Source organism: Asparagus officinalis, chromosome 5 (assembly GCF_001876935.1).
Source record: "Asparagus officinalis chromosome 5, Aspof.V1, whole genome shotgun sequence".
Lineage (NCBI taxonomy): Eukaryota > Viridiplantae > Streptophyta > Magnoliopsida > Asparagales > Asparagaceae > Asparagus > Asparagus officinalis.
The window spans coordinates 96,694,771-96,719,570 of NC_033798.1; the positions used below are offsets into that span (position 1 = coordinate 96,694,771).

The window sequence follows — 24,800 nt, forward strand, 5'->3', positions numbered from 1 at the left end:
AAAATAAAGTTGTTTTGGGTGGCGACTGACTCTTTCTATTCTACCCACCAAAGAGTCACCCTGTACGTGAGGGATTAGTGGGAATCTTGGTTGCTTCAGTGGAATCATTATATCACATTATAGTTGGATGCGAATTTTCACAACAAAGTGTGGATGGGGACTCGACTATCAGTAGAAGCGTGAAATTTAACACATTTTGGGCTAGTCGATTGGTTACCACGAGTGCTTCTATTGAGTGAACCTCTTGAGTCCAAGAGGCGTGTTTGCAGTAATGTGAGGGATGTGGTTGAATCGAAACGGTGTCAGGATTGGAGAGCAGAGAAAGAGTTCGAACTGGGTGGCTCAATAAGTCTTGGATTCCATAGATGAGTTTCTGAGAGCTACTCAACCGCCGGTCACCAGCGTGGTTGTCGGTGAATGTCATTAGAAGCCGCCAACACCTAGTCAATTGCAACGCGACGCTGAATTAGGAGCATCATTTGAAGGCCTATGGTGTGCTTGTGAGAGATAACGGAGAAAAGTTATATTTTCTTTGTTAGAGAAAACATAGGGGTTTTGCTCACCATAATTGTTAGAGGTTATGACTATACTAAGGGCTTTGGAAGTAGCAAGGAATTTGGAGCTCAAGGCAATTGCGGTCGAGTCTGACACACTCGAAGTAGCGAATGAGCTACAGATGGGTGGAAGTTGTGCAAAACATTATGAGCATTTTGTGGATGCAGACTTTTTAAATGGCTTAAAATTTTTGATCCTCCTCCTTTTGTCAAATTAGAAGAGCAGACAATGTGGGCAGCACGCGCTCTAGCTCAGCACGGGCTTCGCGTTTCTATTTCCATGCATCGGTGAAATGAGATTCCTAATTTTTAATTGCTTGTTTGGAAATGGATTATGTACTCTTTAGTCCTATTTAATAAATATTGCTCTATTTTCCATATTTTAAAAAAAAGAAAGGGAAAAACCTAATTCCCATTTTACCCTTCGCGCTTAAAGCACCAAACCTGCTTCTCGTGCCCTTGCGCTATAAAACCCTAAAACCCCTTCAGACATCCCATCCGAAAAAAAACCTTGTTTCAAGTTCATTTCTGTCTCCCTCCATCATTTCCAGTTATTTTCCTAAAAAAAAAAAAAAAATCCGAAACCGAAACCCTAGATCCAAAAAATTTCCCATTTTGAGAAAGAATCGATCTCTCGATTTCATTTCAATGGCGTCGCAGTTCGTGGATCAGGACCAGAAGTGGCTCATGGACTGCCTAACCGCCACTCTTGACACCAATCGCGAGGTCCGCTCATTTGCTGAGACCTCCCTCCACCAAGCTTCTCTTCAACCAGGTTAGGGTTTTGAAATTTACTATCTTTCCATTGCTTGCGATTTCTTTGATTGATTTTCACCTAGATTCACTACATGATTGATTTCTTCATTCTTCTTGCCTTTTGATTGGTTCCCTGTACGTCAGTTTTCTTAAATTTGGACACATTTGATCTTTAAAGCAGAAATTTTCTGCCCAACTGTTTACGAATCTCGCAATGTTTACTTGATAAGCTTGTTTCTGAACTTGGATCAAAAACAAAGTTTAGACCAGTTCAGGGTTGTGAAATTTATTATCTAGCAATTGCTTGTACTTCTGTGCTTGATTTAGCTAGATTTACAACATGATCGATTTCTTGTTTGTTCTACCAGTACCAATTTCTTCATACTTATTGCCATTGATCGGTTCCCTCTCGCCACTTGATTTTTAAAAGCCGCTTTTTTTTCCTGCAGAGTTTGAAAGAAAATCTGCGTAAATTATCATGCTAATCTTGTTTCTGAACTTATATTGTGCACAGAGTTTGGACTTTTTTCGGTAAATTGTTATGTTGCACAATGTTCCTAAAGAGGATGTAAAGAACTCGGAATGTGCTGTTGAACTAGTGATCCTAAGTAATGTGGTGTTGCTGGTTTTCATGTAGGATTTGGAACTGCTCTCACAAAGGTTACAGTTAACATGGAGGTTCCTTTCGGGCTACGGCAGATATCCTGATCCCTCCTAAAAAGTTTTTAATACTGTTTACTGTGGTTTTGATGTGAAAATATATTTTTTGTTAGTGCTTAACATTCATCACCTCTCAGCTGTTTTGCTAAAACAGTTTATAAAGCAGCATTGGCAGGAAGGAGAGGAAAATTTCATACATCCAGCTGCGTCGACTGATGAAAAGGTATAACTTTGTTTTATGTACTTTTTTCTAGGAATTACGGCATGTACGTTAAAAAGCACCATTTTAAGAAGATAGTTTTGAGAACCAGTTTATGGTCACTGCAAATATCAAATTCAAACTACAAATGTCTTTACATTAAAAAAAACTGGTGTCTTCACAGGTCATATGCTCGACTCTTATTTTCACTATTGAAAATTAAGTATGATACTTCACGATCCCTTTACATTTTGAAATCTTGTACATATACCATGTCACATCTTGCATTAAGTTAACAAAATGTTGTGCTCTATTTTTCACTGATTAAGGAATGAATAGCTTAACTGTCCTTAAAATCCATGCCACTGCACCAAAATTATGATGTTGTTGTGATTGTTGACAGTTAGAATTTTATATTCTAAGACACTCTCATTGTTGATAGTCCTTTGTTATGGGCTGAAACATAGAGATTTTATTAACTATATATTTTTATAAATATGCTTTCAAATGCATGTCCCACGTGTTTGAATAGAAATGCTCTAATACAACATTCCAAACAATAATAAAATACTTGTCATTATGTTTTCCAGAATAGCAACAATTGAGTGTTATAAGTTTATATTCTAATAAATGTATTCAATTTTAGCACTAATTCTACCTCCTGTCCAGGTTACTCGGACACGGCGTTTTGTGTGCCGTGTCTGTGTCTGACATTTGTCGGACACGGATTCTCTGTGAACACGCCATGTGCATGTGTGGTTAAAAGCAAAATCCAATTTCCACATTAATTATACCCTAAACTGGTTTCTTTGGTAATGTCTGGTTCAAAACTAATTGGTTTTTTGAACCCGAAAACTGACTCCCATTACTTAAATATTTGAAAATTACCCATTGTATTATCCCATGCGATCAAAACTAAACTTTTGTTATTCTTAGTTTTTTTAAACTTGATTCTTAATTGTTATAGATAATAGAAAGAAGCATACAAATGTTTTATGTAGTTTAATTCAATATTTGATCTAATGTAAATTTTACACACACACCCCACCCACCACACACACACACAGCCGTGTCCCCGTATCCTACGTTTTACAAATTTGTCATGTCCTGTGTCTGTGTTCGCACCTGTGTCCTTGCTACATAGCCTCCAGTATGATGTTGTACTCACACCCAAATACATGAGGTTATATCTTTGCCCTGGATGTCGAGGTTTTAAAAGACCTTTCTGTTGGATCCTTTTGATGTCATCCTTATAAATTTCTGAGATAACATTTTTTAAAGTATTATCTGAGTGTAGTTAATGCTATGTTGTTATTTCTGTAGCTAGTGCATATTTCCACCAGAAAGATTCCTAAGGCTTTCGTATCAAGTATCATTATTATCTGTTTAATTTTGCGCATTACTTCTTTTTTCCCCCAAAAAATTGACAGGGAGTAATACGCCAACTTCTGCTTCCTTCATTGGATGACTCTTCTGGGAAAATCCGCACTGCTATTGGCATGGTAGTAGCATCCATTGCTCAATATGATTGGCCTGAGGACTGGCCTGAGCTGTTGCCCTCCCTTCTGAAGCTGATTAGTGACCAGAGCAATAAAGATGGAGGTAGAAGATTGTCTGAGATGTAAAATGCGCACTTCATCATGAAAATGCATACTATTTTTCTTGTTCATTTGTTGACACATTGATATTTTACTGCTTGCAGTTCGCGGTGCATTGAGATGTTTAGCCCTTCTCTCAGATGATTTAGATGATACATTGGTGCCAAAATTAGTTCCCAATCTGTTCCCATACTTGCATACAGTTATATCATCCCCCCATGTGAGTTTTTTACTCAGTGCTTTGTCTGAGCCTAGCCAGATCACATGGCTAACCATTTCTTGACTTGTTACAATCTTTGTTTTTCATTTTCTTGGAATTGCTTTTTTCGTTTAGTGAGGTAACATGCAAATTAGCTGCCACATGTTATAACTGCATACGGATTACTTACTTAATTGCATATTTGTTTCAGCTATATGAAAAATCTCTTCGTTCAAAAGCTCTTTCAATAGTTCACTCTTGTGTTTCTATTCTGGGGTCCATGAGTGGTGTATATAAGGTATTTTTTTATTCGCATGATGTGGATCACCATTAATGAGTCATAGTGAGCTAACCAAATTATGAGTTTATGAACTGGCAACTAACCTCAGAGATACAATGCTCTAGACAGAAACTATTGCATTAATGATGCCAATGGTTAGTTCATTGATGGAACATTTCTCAACCATCTTACAACCACCAATGCAGTCTGGAGATCCAGATGACTGGAGCATTAGAATGGAGGTATAGCTTTGTCTGCTTAAATTTGATTGTAGCTAGCTTGCACTGTCTTTGATGTGTACTGTTGTTATACATCAGGTATTGAAATGTTTGCTCCAGTTCATTCAGAATTTTCCAAGCCTTGTACAAGCACAGTTTTCTGGCAAGTATCATCAAGTTTATCAATCAATAACCTTTTATCATCTTTTATGGGTTTCCTGATGATTGGATTTCCTTTCAAAAACATTGGCATCAATTTTGTTCCAGTTATTATGGCACCTTTATGGCATACCTTTGTTTCTACCTTGGAAGTATATCAGCTATCATCAATCCAAGGCTGTGAGGATGCCTATTTAGGGAGATTTGATTCTGACGGTGGTGAAAAAAGTCTCGATACTTTTGTTATTCAGGTACTAGATTCAAGGATCAATGAAAACACATCTTCAGTGCTTTTTCTGCATCATATTCCAACTCTAGAAGAACTTTTGGTAACAAGAATGAAGATAAACGAGTCTTGCCTTTTGAATTTTCTTTCAATCAATTTTGAAATGTAAAATAGTTCTCAGTTCTCATGGTTTCCCCAGGAAGATGTGTTTGGTGGCATCAATTTTACTTTTTATTTCATTGTGTGCATGCACACACATCTGGGTGTACGTGTGTTATGCGAGTGCGCATGTCTGTATGCATATGTGCGCATGTATGTGTATGCCTGTATGTATGTATACGTGAATACATACGTAAACACTCACATAGTCTGATTTACGAATAAACACAACCTTCAATGTCCATTCTAATCTTACGAAATCTGATGTATGGCAAAAAATTCATTATTTCAATGTGAAACAAGAACAGATATATTTGACTGGGAGCATCACAATTATCATCTGTTGGGCTTAGCTTTGGAGCAGAGCTCTAACAAAGTAGGTTCACTATGAAGATTGACAAAGTCTATAACCAGCAGTTAACCTATTCTCAACTAGTCAACTCTAAGCCTTGGTCTCGTATTTCTCACGATTATTCTTTTGAGCGTTGAAAATTTTGATCATATTAGCAAACTAATACTATTTAACATGTTATTTTGTTTCTTTGAATCAGTATGTTTATACATTTGATAATAAATGATTTGTTAGCAATATTTTCTACGTCCAGTGCAGACTGATGATTTGTTTCTTTCATCACAAGTTCATGGTGGCTTGCCTACTTGTCTTCAATATATTGCTCATTTATCTTTTGCATATTTAATATTTTTAATATCATAATGCGTCAAAACATTAACCATTGGTGATTATTGCTGACACGGTTTTCATTAATCCTAGTTATTTGAATTCTTACTGACCATAGTGGGAAATTCCAGAATGGCAAAGGTACACTGCTATCACTTCATATTTTGCAATGACCATCGGCATTATTTATAACGAAATGATGCTTGAAAATTTCTTTTGTAGGTCATTGGAAGCAGTATTAGAGAGTTAGTGTATTATATCATAGCTTTCTTGCAGATGACTGAAGAACAGGTACCATGGAAATTTTATAAATGTGTTAATAACTCCCTGCTTGCATATTTTGGCATATTATGGTTGCTCTATTAACAAAATCCTACTATTTTGGTTGTATATGCTGTCAAGGTTCCAATGTTTAGTTAAGTACTGTTATCATGCATCTGTCTGTCATTGTAAGAGTTAAAAATTTATGGTGTGTCTTGTTTGATTATCTACATGTAATCAGCACAGATACATGTGTCTCTTATGACAGTCTGGTAACATCAATGTTAAAGCACTTCTTAATTCACAATAGTTCAGGCTCTTATCAGGATAGGTCAGTTTGCGTAGGACTCATATTATGGATTATGCATAAAGTTGGTGATGATGATCTAGAGAAGAGAACATCACAGCTCGTTGTGGTTACAGCTATTTAGTCAGGTATGGGTTGGGTTTTAATACGTGGTACAATACCCTGTCATGGTACTATTTTGGACAATTCAACTGAGATAGCCCATGCATGCACACTTCCGGTTGTTGGGCTGCTATGGTGTATTTAGGTTCTTATATGTAATCCCACAGGGTGATCTCCTTTGGATTATGATTCATATTGTCAGAACCTAGACTGAACATTGACTTCAGGTTCGTTTTGGTCAGATCCGGTTCCTATGTAGACAGACACAGATTATTATTCATGAACCTTATAAATAAATTCAATCCCATTACGAGCCTAATTATTTTAAGAACGATATTCTTTGCAAAAGAATAAAAAATTCTATAGCAATAAATTAATTGTCACGCTTCAAAAAAAAAACATTACTATGAAATGACCAACATTAGCTACAAATTTACATTCACCACTAATTTCAATCATCCTTCGACATTGCAATCTCCAAATAATTACATCAGCTGTTAAACAGTTAATATAGGATTCTACAGCAGCTAATGCTGTCCAATGTGCAAAGTAGCGTCATTTACTCATAGTCTTAAACTCTGCCAGAGAAACTAAAAAATCATACAAAGCTTTGAGAAAGCAAACATCTAGCATCTCCAATTTTGTCTATAAACTACTGTCTACTGAAGACATCTACGGGTGTTGCCAACAATTCCAACATTGTACCAGAACAAAAAAATTCCTAAATATCGATTTTCATAAATCCATATGACTTGTAATATTCAAATTAATAATAGATCAAGTATGTAAGATCTTGTGCTAAGTATGAAATGTATATACTGCTCCTAGGTAGTGATGTCCACATGCTTAATGCTCAAAATTCCAAATTTATATCTATTAACAAAAGTTACAATTTGCAGGAAGTCTGATTACGTGTATATTGTATGCACAACAAATAAGGCTTGGTTTACATACCATTCAAATTTGAGGCCCCTCTAATCCAATCTTGAACACAAAATGAAATTCACAATGGTGGTGGGAGTCAACATGGTTGCTTCAAATATAAATGAATGAGCTGCTATGAGATGCTGATCCAGAAATACCATAGGGATACAAATAAATTAGCATGTCATAGAAAACAAAATGTAATATTTGTCAAAATGGACGTTTGTTTCTAGCATACTTTAAGCTTCTGGACATTCTTTTTCAGAAAATAATAGCTGTTATTGATTTTCATATTTATTGCTAGGAGTTCTTTCTAGGATGAAGATGTTGAATTCCTCATTATTATGTTGCTGTGATTTGTAAAGCTTATTTCTAAAGGCTTTGGATCTTTAGTATTTGATTTATTCGCCTTCTATTGTACAAGAGTTAGCATCTTCTGTTTAGTCTAATAATTTTGTCAAGTTTCTTTTGCTCCCATATTCTTTAGATTTACCGTCCTGTTAATTTTAACTTTACATAGGTTCACACATGGTCACTGGATGCGAATCAATACGTTGCTGATGAAGACGATGTAACTTATAGTTGCCGCGTGTCAGGTATGAAGTTGGCACATTTCTTATGGATTCAATGATCATGCTTAATGTCTAAGATTGTAAAACAACGATCGCTAATAATATACTCAAAAAGTTTCAGTATTTATGAGTTGTTTGACTTACAGTGGTGAAATAAATGGTTAAACAAGGCATGTTAAGAAATGATAACTGCATGGAAAATCTTCTCTTTGCTTTCCTTTTTTTTATTCATCTAGCTCTTTTATAGACCTTATAGTACAAGTATGATATATCTTTGGATGTTTCCCTATATCAAAGTAATATAGATTCTCTGTAAAAGCTCTTTAGTCCATAAATGCTTTTGAACTCTCATATTTCTATGAAGAAGTTATTCCACAAGTATTTTTCACGTAGTGTACAGAGAGAGTTTTTAGAGGGGAAGGTGAGGTGAGGTAGAGTAGGGTGAGGAGAGAGAAACACAAAAATTGAACTAAAAGTAGCCAAAGAGGAGAATCCCTCCGATTTGGAGGGACATAGGAGGAGAGAGATTATTATTTGGTTAAAGACTTCTATATCCTCATTATTTTGTATCATTACTCAATTACCTTTTCCTATTTCCAAATTTACCTCTCAAATCTCGGTATTTGCAAAATTAACTTCAATTCTCCTACATTGTCTATCCCTCCCACTTGACAATTTTAGTTTCTAAAGATAAAATGTTGCAAATCTATTGGAAGTTATTGATACATCGCCCTATTTACCAACCAACACAATTAAGTTGAAGGAGTAGAAAAATCCAATGTGAGGAAATTGTGGGGTAGGTTTGCAAATACCAAGATTTGGAGAATAAAATTGCAAGTATGGAAGATTTGAGGGACATACATGCAAAAATCCCTTGAAAACATTGTGTACATTCGTGATTAACGCTGCTGCACATGATCTATCTTGGACGGTTGGAGAACGATACGTCTCTGTTATATGGGCTTGTAGCTCAAGAGGTGCACATAATTCATCAAAAAAAGAAAAAAAAGAAAAAAAAGAGAAAAAGATACAAAAAAAGAGGTGTACATGAGAATGTTTTTGGTCCTTTTATTTAAGGGTATTATTGTCCTTTAACTAGCTCAACACTTCACCTCCCCTTCCCATTCCCCAAACCAAATAAGAAAAAGTCATATACTTTCCCTCACTTCCCCTCCAACCAAACAAGCACAAAAGTTATGTCCTTGCTCCTCATTGTACGTCACCCTACCTCACCTCCCCTCTTCATACCCCTACAAACCAAGCCTTAAAGATTTCTCCTCATGAATAGAGAAAATGAATAAAGCTGATCTAAAGTTGGGTCCTGGGTGTTCCTTTGAAGGGAGATGTGTTACTGATATGATAAAAAACAAAATGGTTTCTAGGAAAATTCTCTGGAATCACGAGGATGCAGATAATTTTCCTTTATTGTCATGCTCTTACACCTGTGCTTACCTTTATTACTTCAGATGCATAAAGTGAGATGTGTATTCTCCCTTCTGAAAAATATATCATTAAATATTATTTATTTTACAATATTTTTTACAAATTATATTGCCTCTTGGAAGCAATATGTGGACTTGAGGAGCATTACCGGCTTGAAAGGAAAAGGTTTCACCTGTGTAGGATCAACACTTGTATAGGTGAAGGTGTGTGTATGGTAGACATGTCTGGCATGTCACTTCGTGGAACTCCTTGAATACATATAGGATCAGTTCCTCAAATTATTAATATATTTAAAATAGTTGTATTATATATACATCATCAAGTTTGCATCATATAAAATATTTCTCCCTGGTTAATTCATGCTTTCGTTTATGTTCAATATTTTTGATATACTCTGCAAGTAGATCTGTCGAGTAAACAAAAGTTAGGCATTGCTGCAAACCTATCTTTGAATATCTAATAATCAAATTCTGAAGAAATTTTTTTCTCCATTTATCTAAATCACCCCCTTGTCCTATCTAATACCTATAATAAGCACCAATTCCCACAAATCTCTATTTAATTAGTTTTTCTGTTTCTGGGAGGGGGAAATAGAAATAAATCAAGAATCTTTGAGCACAGAAACTTCTCCTGGATTAAAACTTTATGACAACATGCAGAATGTCCTGTTTCCAACTCTAAGAACAGAAAGTTTATAACATTTGATTCGGTCAGTTCTAACGACTAAGATGTTCTTATTTAACTAGAGTCATTTATGACATTGTCATTCTATATTAAATTCTGTTGACCTACTACTTAAACTTCTTGTTTTATGCACGGTCATTGATAAATATGTATTTCCAGGATCTCTGTTGTTGGAAGAGATTGCAAATACTTATAGGGAAGAAGGAATTAATTCTATAATTGAAGGTGCTCAAAAGCGTTTTAGTGAGTCTTGTCATGCAAAAGTTGCTGGTTCAACAGATTGGTGGAGAGTGAGTAGACCATTTTTGTTCATTTGCAGTAAATTCTAAATTTCACTTGTAAACAAGCTTTTTCTGTGTATGTGCTGATGTAGGTGTAAGGCTTCTTTAAGAAAGGGGAAGACATTATTACCTCTTTGCTTGACATAGTTAGGTCTCTGAAGTTTAATCCTCTGTGCAGGCTGATTGTCATCACAAACAATCCTTGTTTTGTTGTCTGCAACGAGTCCCTTTTAGGTTTACATTTCAAATAGCTACAGTTTTCTTCTTTAATAGTCCTGTTCTGTTAGCTTACTGGCATAAATTTTGACCATTAGCGAGGTTAAAGTAATCATCTGAGGTAATTACAGAAGAAGGCAGACTAATAAGTACTTTTGAATGAGAATATTTACACTATGGTTTAGCATACTTCCAGTGCAATTTCTTCTTATTTTCTGTGGCCTTATGGCGAAACTGACTAATTTTGACTGTTTGATGAAAGCAAAGCACAATCTATGGAAACCGTATAGATATCTTGTCAACCAATTCCATTATGGTCAGCTGCTTCTCATCTTCTAAGTTAATTATTTGCATTTTTAATAGTGTAAAATTATTGATGAGAAAGAAATCAGAAAGTTAGTAGAAATGATGTGAATTTAGCTCAACCAGATGTCCCTACTTGAGTCACCATCTTAATAACTACTTGTTAATTTATTATGGACTCTGATTCTTGAGTAGATTGATTTGCTTACTATATAATAGACATCAGATCTTTGGCCTCAAGGTTTAGCTGTCCCATGTTATCTAGATATCAAATATTTGACTAAGGTGTGTTTGGAAGTATAAGGTGAGGCATTTCCCTTTTTGTTTCAATTTCAATATTTTTGTCATTTTATGTTCTTTTTAATTTGTTAAGTTTGTACCTTCAACTATCTATATGTTAGGCCTTCGTTTAGATCACTATGCCCTTTAATTTAATATGACATACAGTTATCAGATAATAAATCTAAGATGGGTTCTAAGGGAGTAAGTAATACTTAAAGAATCAAGAACCAAACCAGGCCATGACTTAGAAAGCAACTAGTATTTAGACCCGTGCAATGCACGGTTCCTAAAAGATTTTTTGTCTCTTTTTGTTTATTCTTTTGCGGTCTTTGACATAAAATCATTCTACAACAACATGTAGATGTTCATGATGCTAGAGAGTAACCCAAAGAGCCCTATCTAAACTTCTTCAGATGTTTGACAATGTTAAATTCAAAAAAAACTATAGAAAGAAGGAACAGTGTAACAAATAACCCAAAGGTTTCGACAATGCAAAGGATAAATCTTCCAAAAATTATCGCACCATTGTTTGTGCAAAAAAATGTCAGTATCAACTTGTTGTGCAGATAAGTACAATTGAACTAATTCTGATTAGCCAAACGCACATAATGGCACACATAATGGCACAGAGCAAACTTCGACAAAAATGCACATAATAATGATGACAAAATCTTAACTAATTGCCACAACAGAAATATGCAATCTAATATAATGCACCCAAAATAAAGCATAGTATATAGGCAGTCTCAAAATCCCATCCAAATGCTAACAATATAATCACCAAAACCCAAATGAGTGGGACACTGACTTGAAATTGGCCAAATCTTTAAACCTTAAAACAGAAACCTGAATCAGGACACTCAACTCACCTTAAAAAAGTTCAAAAAGGATCAAGAACAAAGAGTGATGAGGATCATATTGAGAGAGATAAGTGAGAGAGAGACCTCGAATCTCTTTTTGGATGGTAGTTGATTCTCTCAAGTTAACCTTCTCATCTGAAATTAGCTAGGCTCCAATTATTTGAAATTTAAGCCTTCGGAGCAAAATTGGGGATGCAAGCCTGTCAAATTTATGTCCAAATACAGTGATCCATGAATTACTCCTGAATGGACCTCGAACCTGGAAGAATGGTAAGGTCATAAAATTAGAGAACTCAGGCCCAAATACTTGACAGGTAAATCTTTTTGGCCAATTTTTCCTTGACAAAAATCTATTACATATACAGATATACTACACATGAATGTTTAGGCCAAAATGGCTAGTATAGAAATTGATGTACATGGTCATGCATGTAGAGATTTCATCTTCTCTTTGTTCGATGCATCCATTTGTATACATTTCACTTTCATGCACAAAATAAATAAAATAGACATGACGAATTTAAATTTGAGACCTTCATAATGAAATTTCTAAGGGATTATTCTCTTTATTCGATGTACCCATTTGTGTACATCTCATGTTCATGCACTCAATAAATAAAAATATAATTTGAATTAAAATATGAGACCTTCATAATGAAATTTCTAGGGGCTTTCCAGTTAGTCTATAAATTGGAGAGGAGACTCAAAGGAATACTATATGCAACTCCATTATAATCAAGCAAATAACTTGTTGAAGAATCTAAAGCAAACACGAGAATGACACTCTCAAAAGCATCAAACATGAGTCTTATAATGAAATCAAATTTTGAGTTGTAGAAATTGGACGACAATATGTTGCTGAGGAAAACACAAATTAAATTATCAAGCACACAGAATTGCAATGAGAATCCAGTGATATTAGTACATTCTATAATGATCAGAGAGATATTTTAGAAAGAACGTGTTTATTAGAGCTCAAGCGTAAAAATTGATAGTTCGGTTGATGAAGTGATCCTCAAATTTCTCAAATAATTTTTAAAACAAATCTAAAAAACAGAAAGGCAAATATCCTATCAATTTAAAAAATAACATTTTCAAGAAAATTTGCAAATAAAAGAGAGTTTTGGGGTTTTTATTCTATACCATTGGAAGAACTTATATTTGTGCTTCCCTTCGTTAGGATTCCATCTGAAACATAAAGAAAAAGATTCCATCAAATTCAACAATAATATTTTTCATCGAGAATCAATTTTCAAGTTAAAATCACAATGCATCCCAAAATCATAATTCTCACTTGGATTCACATAAAATACTTCTCCTGAATGATTTTTGGCAGTGGCCGAAAAACAACATGTAGATGTTCATTTTAAAACAACATGTATATGTTCATTATGCGTGTGTACTCTTTGTGCAGCATATTGGATATATTATAGTAACATTTTTAGAATCAAACATTAAAAAATGACCGCTTTTAACTGGCTAAATTGATTATATTTGTAATTTAAATGGAACGGAACTTGCCTAAAAAGTGAGCCAAACCCTCGAGGCCATTAGGATCACTGAAGTATCCAACCGAAACCACCATTGAAGCAGCAACCTGCAATAATCCAAGGAGAAATCTAGGGCAAAATAATCAACAATACCATAAAAGTTTTATAGACAGAGAGAGAGAAAGAGGAAACCTTGTCAGTATCGGGATCGCTGATGAGGAGAGCCTCGAGGGAATTCGAGAGGATGATCCTTCTGTACTCGTGCTTGTCGATGCGAGGCTTGAAGATCTTGATGTCCGTCGCTGATTTGCCCACAGCCATTTTTTTGCTGCTGGGTTCAGTTTGTGAGGATCAAAGGGATCGTCCTTTCGAGCGTGAGATGACAACGGAGGTTTGGGAGGAACGTTATTTAGGGGGAATTGGGAAAGGAGATGGAGAAAAATAGAGAGAGATGGAGAGAGTTGTGCAGAGAGAAGATACTAATTAGTTTTGGGTAGTTCTTCTCCGGTTTAAGGGGAACGATAACTGCTGCGAGAGTGGATGTTAGATGGTGATTATTGGAACTATTTTTAGATTATTTTTGAAAGTTACTGTTCATTAGATGTTTTTTTGTTGTTCTCCTTTAGTAATAAATAAGTAGATATGCCAAAATCTAGTCTCAAGAGCCAAATTCAGGAATTTCTTTCTCGGCAGCATCCTGTTGGCATAGCCCTCCAGCAAAAAGTGTGGCCAGCACGTTGCTGGAAAGCAATCATTTAAAGTTCTAACTTTGTCTTCGGGACATTATATTACTTCATTTTCATTCTTTGCACTTTGTGAGCATTGTCAAAAAGAAAAGAACAGAAAAAGAGAATTATGCTGAAATGATTAAAGCAAATCTGGTTCATAGTTAGCCAGTTATGGTGGGCTGGTTGTAAATTCGCTAGTTTTTCTTATCCCCGTGTACAAAATTATTTTCTGGTCAAGGCTCTAACTTATTTATTTTTTTACTATTGCAACATTTTTTTTATGGTTTTTCTAGTTGATTTTGTGTGCTTAATTATTTTTCCCTCTACGTGCATAGCGTATTTATTTGTACCTGGTTCTGGTGCTCACTGGTATTTCTCTACGTTCATTTTAAGTTTCACTCATATTAACAGTATTCCTTTTTGCTGCCTCTTCGTAACTTAAAACATGCATGGGTGCAGTTGCGTGAAGCATCTCTTTTTGCACTGGTGTCACTTTCAGAACAGTTGCTTGAAGCACAGGTTTGTTGTCTTTTCTGAAGTTGATGAGGAAAATCTATTTTGATGTTGATTCTCTTAGGCTCTTAACTTTTAAATCTTTTATTCTGTCTCCTTTATTTAAAATTTTCCAGGATTCAGGATTGGTTAAAATAAAATTAGGAGCGCTTCTCGATAAAATGATCACTGAAGATATGGGAACAGGTACTGGTTATCCTTTCCTCCGTCATATATTGTTTTGGGATTGAGTATTCAATTCAGCGTATTATCTCCATTTATAGGGCTTCATGAATATCCATTTCTCCATGCACGTGCATTTTCAGCAGTATCCAAGTTTTCACATGTGGTGAGCATTTTTCCTTCTCCTGGTCTTCTCATTTACCTTTTGATTATCTGCAAGTTTGACTAATGGCATATATTCTGAGAACTATGCAGATTAGTAGGGGAATCAGTGAGCAGTTTCTCTGTGCTGCCATCCAGGCAATAGCCTTAGATGTGTAAGAATGACGTCTCTTGATTTATATGTTGGTTTAAATTGTTTAAGCTGACTGTGAACTGGTTAATTGATAGCCCTCCTCCTGTTAAAGTTGGTGCCTGTCGTGCATTATCTCAGCTTCTTTCTGAAGCAAACAAGGAGGTTGTTCAGCCTCATATTATGGGTTTATTTTCAGCTCTCACAGGCCTTCTTAAGCAGGTAAATGCGACTTAAAAAGGATTAAAGCATCTTGTACATCTGTGTTAACATGAGGCATCAATGCCATTACAATTTCTCTTCAGGCATCTGATGAAACGCTACATCTTGTACTTGAAACACTTCAAGCCGCAGTTAGAGCAGGTTCGTACTCAACTAGTAGCTTTGAGTCCCATGTCATTCATGTCCAAAAAATGTTGGAAAGTTACTTCAGTGCTTGGTATATTTCTTTCATAATTGCCGAGTTTCAAAACAGGTCATGAATTATCACAGTCTATTGAGCCGATTCTATCACCTGTTATTCTCAATGTGTGGGCCCAGCATGTCTCAGATCCTTTCATCAGTATTGATGCAGTGGAAGTCCTGGAGGTAAGTCTAACTGTGATTTTGTTAGAAGACTTGTCGATTATTGCATTTAAGGTATTCGGATTTCTTTAAAAACTAGTCAAGATCGGCGGTATAAACTAGGATCCCACTTGATTTGATATGATCCTTTTAACTTGTGGAATTGTATTAACAATACTATACTTTACATGTATGTGGAAAGTGATATGTTACCCGGGTACTTCTATAATGAAGCCGTACCCGTACTGGACACGTACCCGACACTTTCCCGTACCCAAACTTCATGGGCACTTCTTGAATATATGCATGCATTTATCCCGTACCCAAACTTCATGGGCACTTCTTGAATATATGCATGCATTTATTACAACATGTACTCAATTATACGATATATGTGTTAATTTAAAACACTTGTCAAAGACTTCCTAGACGTAGAGCTTACACTTCACATCCGAAACTAATGAGATACGGGTCGGATTCGTTTCAGTCTATACCCAAGTTTAAAACTATATAGTTAATGGGTCGTTTAGATGTCTAGTAAAAAAATAAGTAGTTTACATATATAGTTAATGGGTCGTTTAGATGTCTAGTAAAAAAATAAGTAGTTTACAATTCACGATAATCAATATGATAAAAGAAACTCAAAAATGTGATCGGAATTTTAATTCTAATGACACATGAAGGGGAAGAAATTATCTTATGTACAGTATTAATTCAATATATATATGTAGTCGTGTCCCCGTACCCTATATTTTACAGTTTTGTCGTGTCCCGCACTCGCACCTCCGTTTCCATGCAACTTAGGTGGAAACACTGGCTGTTCGAGAGCATGTTGTTACAATATAATCTGACCTATTTACCAGTGCTAAAGAGATCATAGATACCCGTGAAATGGATTTTCTATTTGAATTTATATGGGTGAGGATGAACAGATGCTAGGTTGTTTTACATAATATGATAAATTGTTTTTCTGTAGCGGACATATGATTACGTACATGAAGGATAAATTAGAGTTAAAGGATATGAATGGCCTTATCAATACAGAAAGAGTGGGAGGCTCAATTGTAGTTCATATTTAATATTTTATTGCTTCATATGTCAGGAACCTCTTTATTTATAGATGAAGATAAAAATACTATATGCATAAATATAAATATTGAAATAATTCTCAGGAATGGGTAAGCAATTAATCATTCATGGACTTGGAGAGGAAGAAGGGTCTCATTATAAAAATTTCCAAGTCTGCTCCACATTTCTCATGGGTGTCTTTCTTTTCAGTCTTGTACATTTTAAATTTAAGGCTGAGTGGATCGTCATGTCCGTGTCATGTCTGGTGAACCCTAATTCTTGATAGCCTACGGAAGTTTATACTGCCTTTAGTTTTCTCAATTCTATGTTCAATTTTTTTTTCAAAATTCAGTTTTCTCTGAAACTAGCCCGTAAAATATGAGCTCAGGTTTCTCTTTTCTCATTTGAGTTGGTTAATTGAGATAATGAGTAGATTGTTCTAGTACATCATTATTTTTAAATATCTAGTAACACAGTTGGGGTTGATGTTTCAAGCTGACAAATATTAGATTTTCATTGCTGAAATAATTAGATTTTTGAAATTGCAATGGATCTAGAAAAAATAGAACTGGCATAACTACCAAGGGTATCGATAGCGGATAGCGTCGCGTAGCGGTGAGGCATCGCTAAGGCTATTGCGGAAAAATAGCAGTAAAAAACGCAAAGTCAAATAGCGGTCTAATTTAAATATGTATAAATACTAAAAAAAATTAAAGAAAAACCTAAAAAATCTAAAATTACATATTTGATGATTTAAAGAGATCCTAAACATGAAATAGACATGTAACAATCATGTAATACTGAAGATGACTGAAGGAGTTAAATAGTCGTTATCTTCGAGAAGAGCTGAGCGGTGAGAGGACTGCCCTAAGAGAAGCTCACGGTAAATGAGATGAGAGGAAGTACTGATGTAGGTGTCAGAGGCTATGAGAGGTGGCGGGAGTATGTCGAAAATCACAGGAGATAGTGGAATGCAATGGTCAATGGTCAAGTTTAATTTTTAAAAAATAAACCATAAACCGCTTTTAAATAGTAGTCAAAAAGCGGATTTCGCATGCAATCGCCCACTATTTACCATTATGACACACTATTGGCCGCTTTTATAAACGGAAAGCGCATATTCCGTAATATGTCACCGCTATTGGGCGATAGCGTAGCGGGAAGGGACTGCTAACGCTATTAGCGCCGCTATTGCGGGGCTATTTATTGCTATTTATAACAGTGATAACTACTTGTTCGGAAGGAGCTAAATTGCTTGCTAAATGTGTAGGTTTGTTTAGTATGCATTGTTAGACTACAAAAGACTACAAACCACACAACTTAAGCTTACAGTTCAAGTGGTTCCCTCAGTATGGGGGGTCAGGCTTTTGGAAATCCTGGGTTTAAATCGCGAACATTTGAAATAAGCTTATTTACTTGTCTTTATTCTGCCTTTCCCGAAAAGTTGTGCTCTTTCTTTTCTTTTCTTTTATTTATTTATTGTTTTGGTGGGTTTTTTTTTTTTTTTTTTTTTTTTTTTTTGGGGGGGGTTGCTGGGGGGGTGGGGTGAACCTTCTCACCTTTTCAGTCCAAGCAATTAAATGCATTTTTGTTGATTAATGTAGTAATGACTTTAAGATCCTGCCAAGAATCTGATGCTTGCATCTTCGAGCTACTAGTTATTTAGACACCAGATTAAATGTTGATGAAACAAGTGAACCTTCTCAACACTTTCAGTCAAGCAATTAATGCATTTTTGTTTGATTATGTAGTAATGACTTTAAGATGCTGCAAGAATCTGATGCTTGCATCTTCGAGCTACTAGTTATTAGACACCAGTTAAATGTTGATGAAACAATTTTATGAGCAGTTAGCAACATATGATACCAGTTCTCGTGTTAACTTGATATCATGGCGGTTGTTGCTTCATCATAACTGTCAATTAAACCTCAAAGGGTCCTAGCTGAAAGGTGAGAATGTGAAATGGTGTAATTGCTTAGCCTGATGAGCCAACTGGGTGGCTAAATCAGAAAGGAAAAAACTTCACTGTGCGATCTTTCCAACTGATGTAGAGTTTTCTTTATTCTGTAACCCACATGTCCTCCAAGAGAAATCTGTTTTGTTATGCAGATATAACTGAGGTTATTTATATATGTTTTGTCTCACTATATATTATGGATGGTTCCATCCAAAATCTTAATCACTAAGTTTCTTCAACATGGAAGAACATCTACATGATTTATTGGCTGATCTTGAATTCCCATCTGCCACGGAGGAAAATGCAATAATCAAACTTTGTAGGGAATGAGTGCTTTATTAAAACTGTTGTTGATGTTTTTCTGGAGAGGATGAGATTAATTGAAGAAATGACTAGTTGTCCTATAATGTAAATTGAAAAGCATAAGTTCGGACTACCTCTAACTATTGTGGGTTAATCTTGTTATTTGGTTCTTCTATAGAGATTAGTTCTTCATGATGATTGTTATGTTCCGCTACCTGCAATAGCATCAGGTAACCTTTATTAGTTTATTTTTCAAAAATATACACGACTTAATATTTGTCAATGAGCATTGTCCCATATACGACTTAATATTTGTCAATAAGCATTTTCCCTCTCTACCTATTTGAGTGTCGTATAATTTTATTTAGCATTCATATGAATTTTTAACCTGCGGTGGCACTTTAATGTTCGTTATTCTTTGAATGTATATATTGCATATGCTGCAGCAGGTTGGACTGTAACTGATTCAGTTTCTAAAAAATGGCCAACTGCTCTTTTCAGGCAATCAAGAATGCTCCAGGGTGTATTCGACCATTGGTTTCTCGGATTCTACCATCTGTTGGGGCTATATTAGATAAGGTTTGCTAATTATATTACCATGTGTCATTTTTTTTGTCCCAAGAGGCTTCTCTGTGTGGCTGTGCCTAACTAACATACTTGGATCTATGTATTTATCTGTATCTTCCACAGCCACAACTGCAGCCTGCGGGATTAGTTGCTGGCTCATTAGATCTGATGACAATGATTTTGAAAGTACGTATATTAATTACAAACTGGATCATCAGTAATATGTATGTTTCATGTCATTTTTTGTAATTAAATCATGTTTTCATTTATTATAAAATGTCAGCCTGCCATTGACAGGATTTTCTTTCTGAACAGAGTGCTCCTGCTGATGTAGTGAAAGCAGTATTTGATGTTTGCTTTAATCCTGTCATCCAAGTTATCCTCGAAAGTGATGACCATGGCGAGATGCAGGTTCCTTCTTTACAACATTTCCTTTTCAGCATGCAGATAGCTTAGCTTATTGTTCATAATTGCACCTTGATTTTCCTAACTGTGCTTTTCGGAACTCAGAATGCAACAGAATGTTTGGCTGCTTTCTTATCTGGTGGAAAGCAAGACTTCCTTGCTTGGGGTGGTAACCCAGAGCATACGATGAAAAGACTACTTGATGCAGTTTCTAGGTAGATCTTTATAAATTGATACATTTATGCAATTTTGTATAGAATTACTCTCTTCTAAGTGATTTATTTATGGATTTGTGAATTTTCTATTCATATCTATGCTAATTTCCTTAGAGCCAAACTTTTCTGTACTCGTGTTGCTTATAGGCTTTTGCCATGTTTTCCAGATTGTTGCATGAAATGATACTTTGGTGCTGGTAGCTGTTCCATGGCATTTAATTTGATTTATCTTTCTATTTCTTCATTATGCATGGACCCATTATTCAATGGACTAATGATGCATGACTGAGGGTCAAGTTAACAAGGCCAAAATATTTGGTTCAAATGTGAAGGGACTCAGAGCCATAGGCTTGTAAATACTATATATCATGGTATATTTACAGAATTTGAAAAGTACAGCTCATATTCTTTTAAACACATTATAAATGCTCAAAATTTGAAATATTTAAGGATACTGCAGTGACATCAGCCATAATAGAAATTAGTTATTTACTATGAAACAAGTACCAACTTCCTTAGCTGATAGGAACCATAAACTTGTTTTCCTAATGTAGTGTTGCTGTATATCTGTAGATGATTATCTTTACTAATATTACGTGAGGGATAGCTACATTTTCTGGCAACGAAAAACACATGCTTACTGTGCTGTAAAACTGATGAATTTCATCTTTACAGGCTTTTGGATCCTAATCTGGAAAGTTCTGGGTCCCTTTTTGTCGGTAGCTATATTTTGCAACTTATCTTACATTTACCTTCACAAATGGCTCCTCACATTCGTGAGCTTGTCACTGCTGTCGTGAGACGGATGCAGTCATCTGAAATAGCAGTCTTGAAAAGCTCGCTGATCGTGGTTTTTGCTAGACTGGTAATCTCCTTTGCTAACATTCATTTGTGCTAAGTTCTTTTATTCAATTTTTGTTCGTCTAAGATTTCTCTACTAAATACCTTATTAGCATCTCATATGTTCATTTTTCAATATTCTACTTGTTGAAAACTAACCAAACATGCTTCTTTTTCGTCGGCGTCTACATATATAAATGCATGTTTGGGTTTTGTCATAGTTTTCACCATTTACCCTCGACATGACTCACAGTTTTGTGACATTATCTTATTTTAGGAAGCCACAATGGTTTCAAAGGTGTTATCTAAACACCATATAGAAACTCGAACTTAAGCACATATTTTCTCAAGTCACCCCCCATCCCCGTCCTTCCCTCTCTGCAGCACTCTTATATGATACTGCACCGGAGTGTAGTGAGAGGCCCAGTTTTCGATGGGTCTCTGTGGGATATTCTCATTTTCAGCACATAGCATGATGCTTGGAAGTTTTTATTGAAGCACTAGAGGGGTTAGAGAGGAGAGGTGAAGGCTGCCATTACACATATATGGGGTTACTGATATGAGCTTGTGGCTTGTTCTTTTAGTTTGTTTACATGTGATAACATGCGATAGCTTACTGTGGCTACTTACCTTTCTTTTTTAACACTTTCTTCTTCCGGCTCTTAATGCTAACTACTGATTGCAACATAGTGATTTTCTTGCAGGTACATCTTAGTTCTCCAGATATTGATCAATTCATTAATATGTTGCTTACGGTGCCTGTTGAGGGTCATGCAAACTCATTCTATTATGTGATGTCAGAATGGACAAAACTGCAGGGTAAGCATGTTTATACAGGTTTTTTTTTCCTTTCAAAAAGATGTTATCTATGAGAAAATCCACAAATTGTTCATGAATGTGACGACCCCTTATTCAGAAAGTGATCATTATATTATAAATCCAGTGCTAAGATTGATTTTTAAACTGGAGTTTTATCAACGATCTTTCATGTTTATTAGTTGCAACTTTTTTTTTTAAATTCCAAAGTTGTAATGATGGATATTAATATGATTCATCAGGTGATTGATATATTTGTAAATTAGAGGAACATTTAGTATTTCCTGCAAATGACAAGGCTTATTTTATTATATAATAATATTTTTAGATAATGACTTTTGTGTTATGTTGCTTCTTCTGTAGATATTTATTTTGTATCTGTGTATTATACGCCATTTATGATGAACAAATTATTCTGACATTAGGTTGGGTGAATACTTCTATGTTTTCATGGTTGTCTATGCATATAATTGCATGCATTGACACCCTGGATAGCTTTTGGGTGATACTCCTCTGACATAGAACATGCTATGTAATTTATACATTAAGTTAGAATGTTTTTATGGACTAATTTGCAATAGCTGTATTGTAATTATGTAATGGAATAACTTCTTTTGAACCGGTTCTATTCTGCTTTCTTACGGAATTTGGTTAGTACCAGTGCCAATTTTAGAAGAGAATTTCAACGATGATACAGTTTAGATGTGCATTTTTTTCCATCTTTTAAATTGGAACTCTTTGCGTGGGTACAGGTGAAATTCAGGGAGCCTATCAGATCAAGGTTACAACAACTGCACTTGCTCTTTTGTTATCCACACGTCATGTGGAAATGGCAAAAGTTAATGTACAAGGTCATCTCATGAAGGTATGTGTTTGTATAGCTGCATAACTGTGGGATATTTAGGAAGTGCTTCACAATCTTACAAACTATAAATGCCCAGTCAAATTCAGGTATAACAACTCGTTCAAAAGCAAGACTAGCCCCCGAGCAGTGGACTGTGGTTCCACTTCCTAAAAAGGTATTATTCAATGTTAATCCAAAAACGTGTCTATATCAATATATTTAAGTAATGAGTTGACTTTTTAATTTCTCTCATAAGCATTAGACTTTTAAGCTTCTAGATTGCATGAACTGTTTAGCAGACTGTATTTTAGATGTTTTTCTTCTAATTTATTCGAATCCAATTTTTTTCTTTGTACGAGTGAAATTTGTGGAAGCCCATTTGTTATACTTATTATTAAGAAGCACTCACATAAGTCTGTTGGATCTTGCAGATTTTTTCATTGTTAGCAGAGGCTTTATTAGAGATTCAAGAGCAAGCTTTAGATGGGGATGAGGAGGTAGCCTAAACATGGAAGTTTCTCTCATAGATAAATGCTAAAACTGGAAATTTTTTGTTTACTTCCTCTCGACCTATTGTATTGACAGGATAGTGACTGGGAAGAAATTTCAGAAAGTGAAGGTGGAATTCCTCAGGATATATTATATTCATCTAGTGTCCCGTCAAATGCTAATCCTTCGGTGGAGCATCTTGATGCAATGGCTAAGGCCTTTAATGAGGTGAGTTGGCTATTAGCCTTTGTTGTTTGCACCAGCTGATGTATCCTTTTCACAAATGTAGTCCCATGTAACAAGTGTACTGATTCATTTATCTCTTTGGTTTCTTCTTTTTTAACTTGCTAATTTAAAGAGCGACGATGAAAGTTACGAGGATGAACTTACTAAACTGGATCCACTTAACGAGGTTTGCCTAAAGACTAAAGATACATCTGTTATTGTATTCGCATGGTGCCCTTTTCGTTGTTAAGCTTAATACTCTTTTAACATTTGGCAGATTAAGCTGGCAGATTTTCTCAGAAACTTCTTCATTGGTCTATCTAATACAGATAGATCACTTTTTGACCATCTTTTCCAGGTTAGGAAGGTCATTACTGTGGTTTCTCCATGAAACTACTACTGCATATCTTTGTCTATGGTTACACTAATTGAAACAAATATTTGTTTATCTTGTTTTTACAGAGTCTAACACATGCACAAAGGAGTGCGGTGGCGAAAGTTCTGAGTTAATGAATTAGTCAGAAGATGTGTGTCAATTGTTTGTTTTTGACGATTCGTTAATTATTCATATGTAAGTATTATTTTTCTTTCCCTGGCCATATTGCCCTTGTCATTTGGTGGCGAGGCTTTCAAGCTGCTGAACGGTTGATTCTATCAAGCCATCAAGTTGTGTAATGTCTATGATATTGATTCTTTCTTTGAGAAACGATTTAGAGTGAGTGAGGATTAAGATCTGTGAAGAGTGGTTGAATTAGGGGGTGTTTTTGGTGACTGTAATTTTAATTACTTAATTACTCCCCCACCACCACCACCACCACCAAGGAAAACGTAGTTGTATGTCTGTTAGTGTTTTGCCAATGTACTGGCAAAGAAAGCAGTTTTGATGCTTAAATCCCGAAAGATAGTAAAAATTCTATGGATAAATTTAAGAACTATGTAACTAGAAGCGATCATCTTGAAGCACAGACAAGTTTTATCAAAAGGAGTTTTGTTATTTCAGTCTACTTCACCTTTGGCTTTGTAATGCTAGCCGGATGTGGGCGTGCATGCCTCCCTGTTTCTGCATAATCCACATAGTTATATATGAGCTATAATGACAATCAGATTGCGGGTGGTGATATATATTATATACTTTTCTGCTCTATTTTCGGCCATTGGAATCAGACATACTAGATGAAGAATGCAACTAATGGATCAAGGCACTCTGTGATGAGCTATAGTGGGGAGATTTTTTTTAAAAAAAAAGACATTTAAAAAAAACAAGTAGCAAAAACTTTTTTGCTAAATAATTAGCAAAATCGGTTTCTTCTTGGCAAGCTCATCAAAGTTCGTCAAAAGGAGGTTGATCTTGCAAAATTTGTTGCTTAAAATACATAGGACTATTAGTTCCGTTTGTTTAG

The 24,800-nt window shown here is 35.4% G+C and overlaps 1 protein-coding gene across 3 annotated transcripts; it reads left to right on the top strand.

Moving 5' to 3' along the window:
• LOC109840286 (importin-9) lies at nt 1,037–24,324 on the top strand. 3 transcript variants are annotated; one of them, XM_020408857.1, is made up of 33 exons: nt 1,037–1,329; nt 1,948–2,009; nt 2,101–2,193; nt 3,600–3,771; nt 3,872–3,987; nt 4,178–4,264; nt 4,372–4,488; nt 4,564–4,627; nt 4,732–4,874; nt 5,781–5,828; nt 5,910–5,978; nt 7,802–7,877; nt 10,140–10,270; nt 14,600–14,659; nt 14,770–14,839; nt 14,917–14,981; nt 15,071–15,132; nt 15,206–15,329; nt 15,413–15,470; nt 15,583–15,695; nt 19,501–19,578; nt 19,690–19,752; nt 19,864–19,977; nt 20,077–20,186; nt 20,862–21,051; nt 21,731–21,845; nt 22,595–22,707; nt 22,784–22,861; nt 23,118–23,183; nt 23,272–23,403; nt 23,534–23,587; nt 23,678–23,758; nt 23,863–24,324. In XM_020408857.1, the coding sequence occupies exons 1-33, from the start codon at nt 1,203–1,205 to the stop codon at nt 23,908–23,910; spliced, it is 3,099 nt and encodes a 1,032-aa protein (XP_020264446.1). In that variant the 5' UTR covers nt 1,037–1,202; the 3' UTR covers nt 23,911–24,324. The 3 variants fall into 3 exon arrangements, with proteins under 3 accessions (XP_020264446.1, XP_020264447.1, XP_020264448.1); XM_020408858.1 differs by having other exon boundaries at nt 19,882–19,977; XM_020408859.1 differs by lacking the exons at nt 1,037–1,329; nt 1,948–2,009; nt 2,101–2,193 and having other exon boundaries at nt 3,684–3,790.

Bases quoted from the DNA above. Each gene is read 5' to 3' on its own strand.
- LOC109840286 (XM_020408857.1), top strand. From the start codon at position 1,203: ATGGCGTCGCAGTTCGTGGATCAGGACCAGAAGTGGCTCATGGACTGC. The intron at 4,875-5,780 runs GTACTAGATTCA...CATTAATCCTAG, and splicing joins TCGATACTTTTGTTATTCAG to TTATTTGAATTCTTACTGAC. The intron at 19,978-20,076 runs GTTCCTTCTTTA...TTCGGAACTCAG, and splicing joins ATGACCATGGCGAGATGCAG to AATGCAACAGAATGTTTGGC.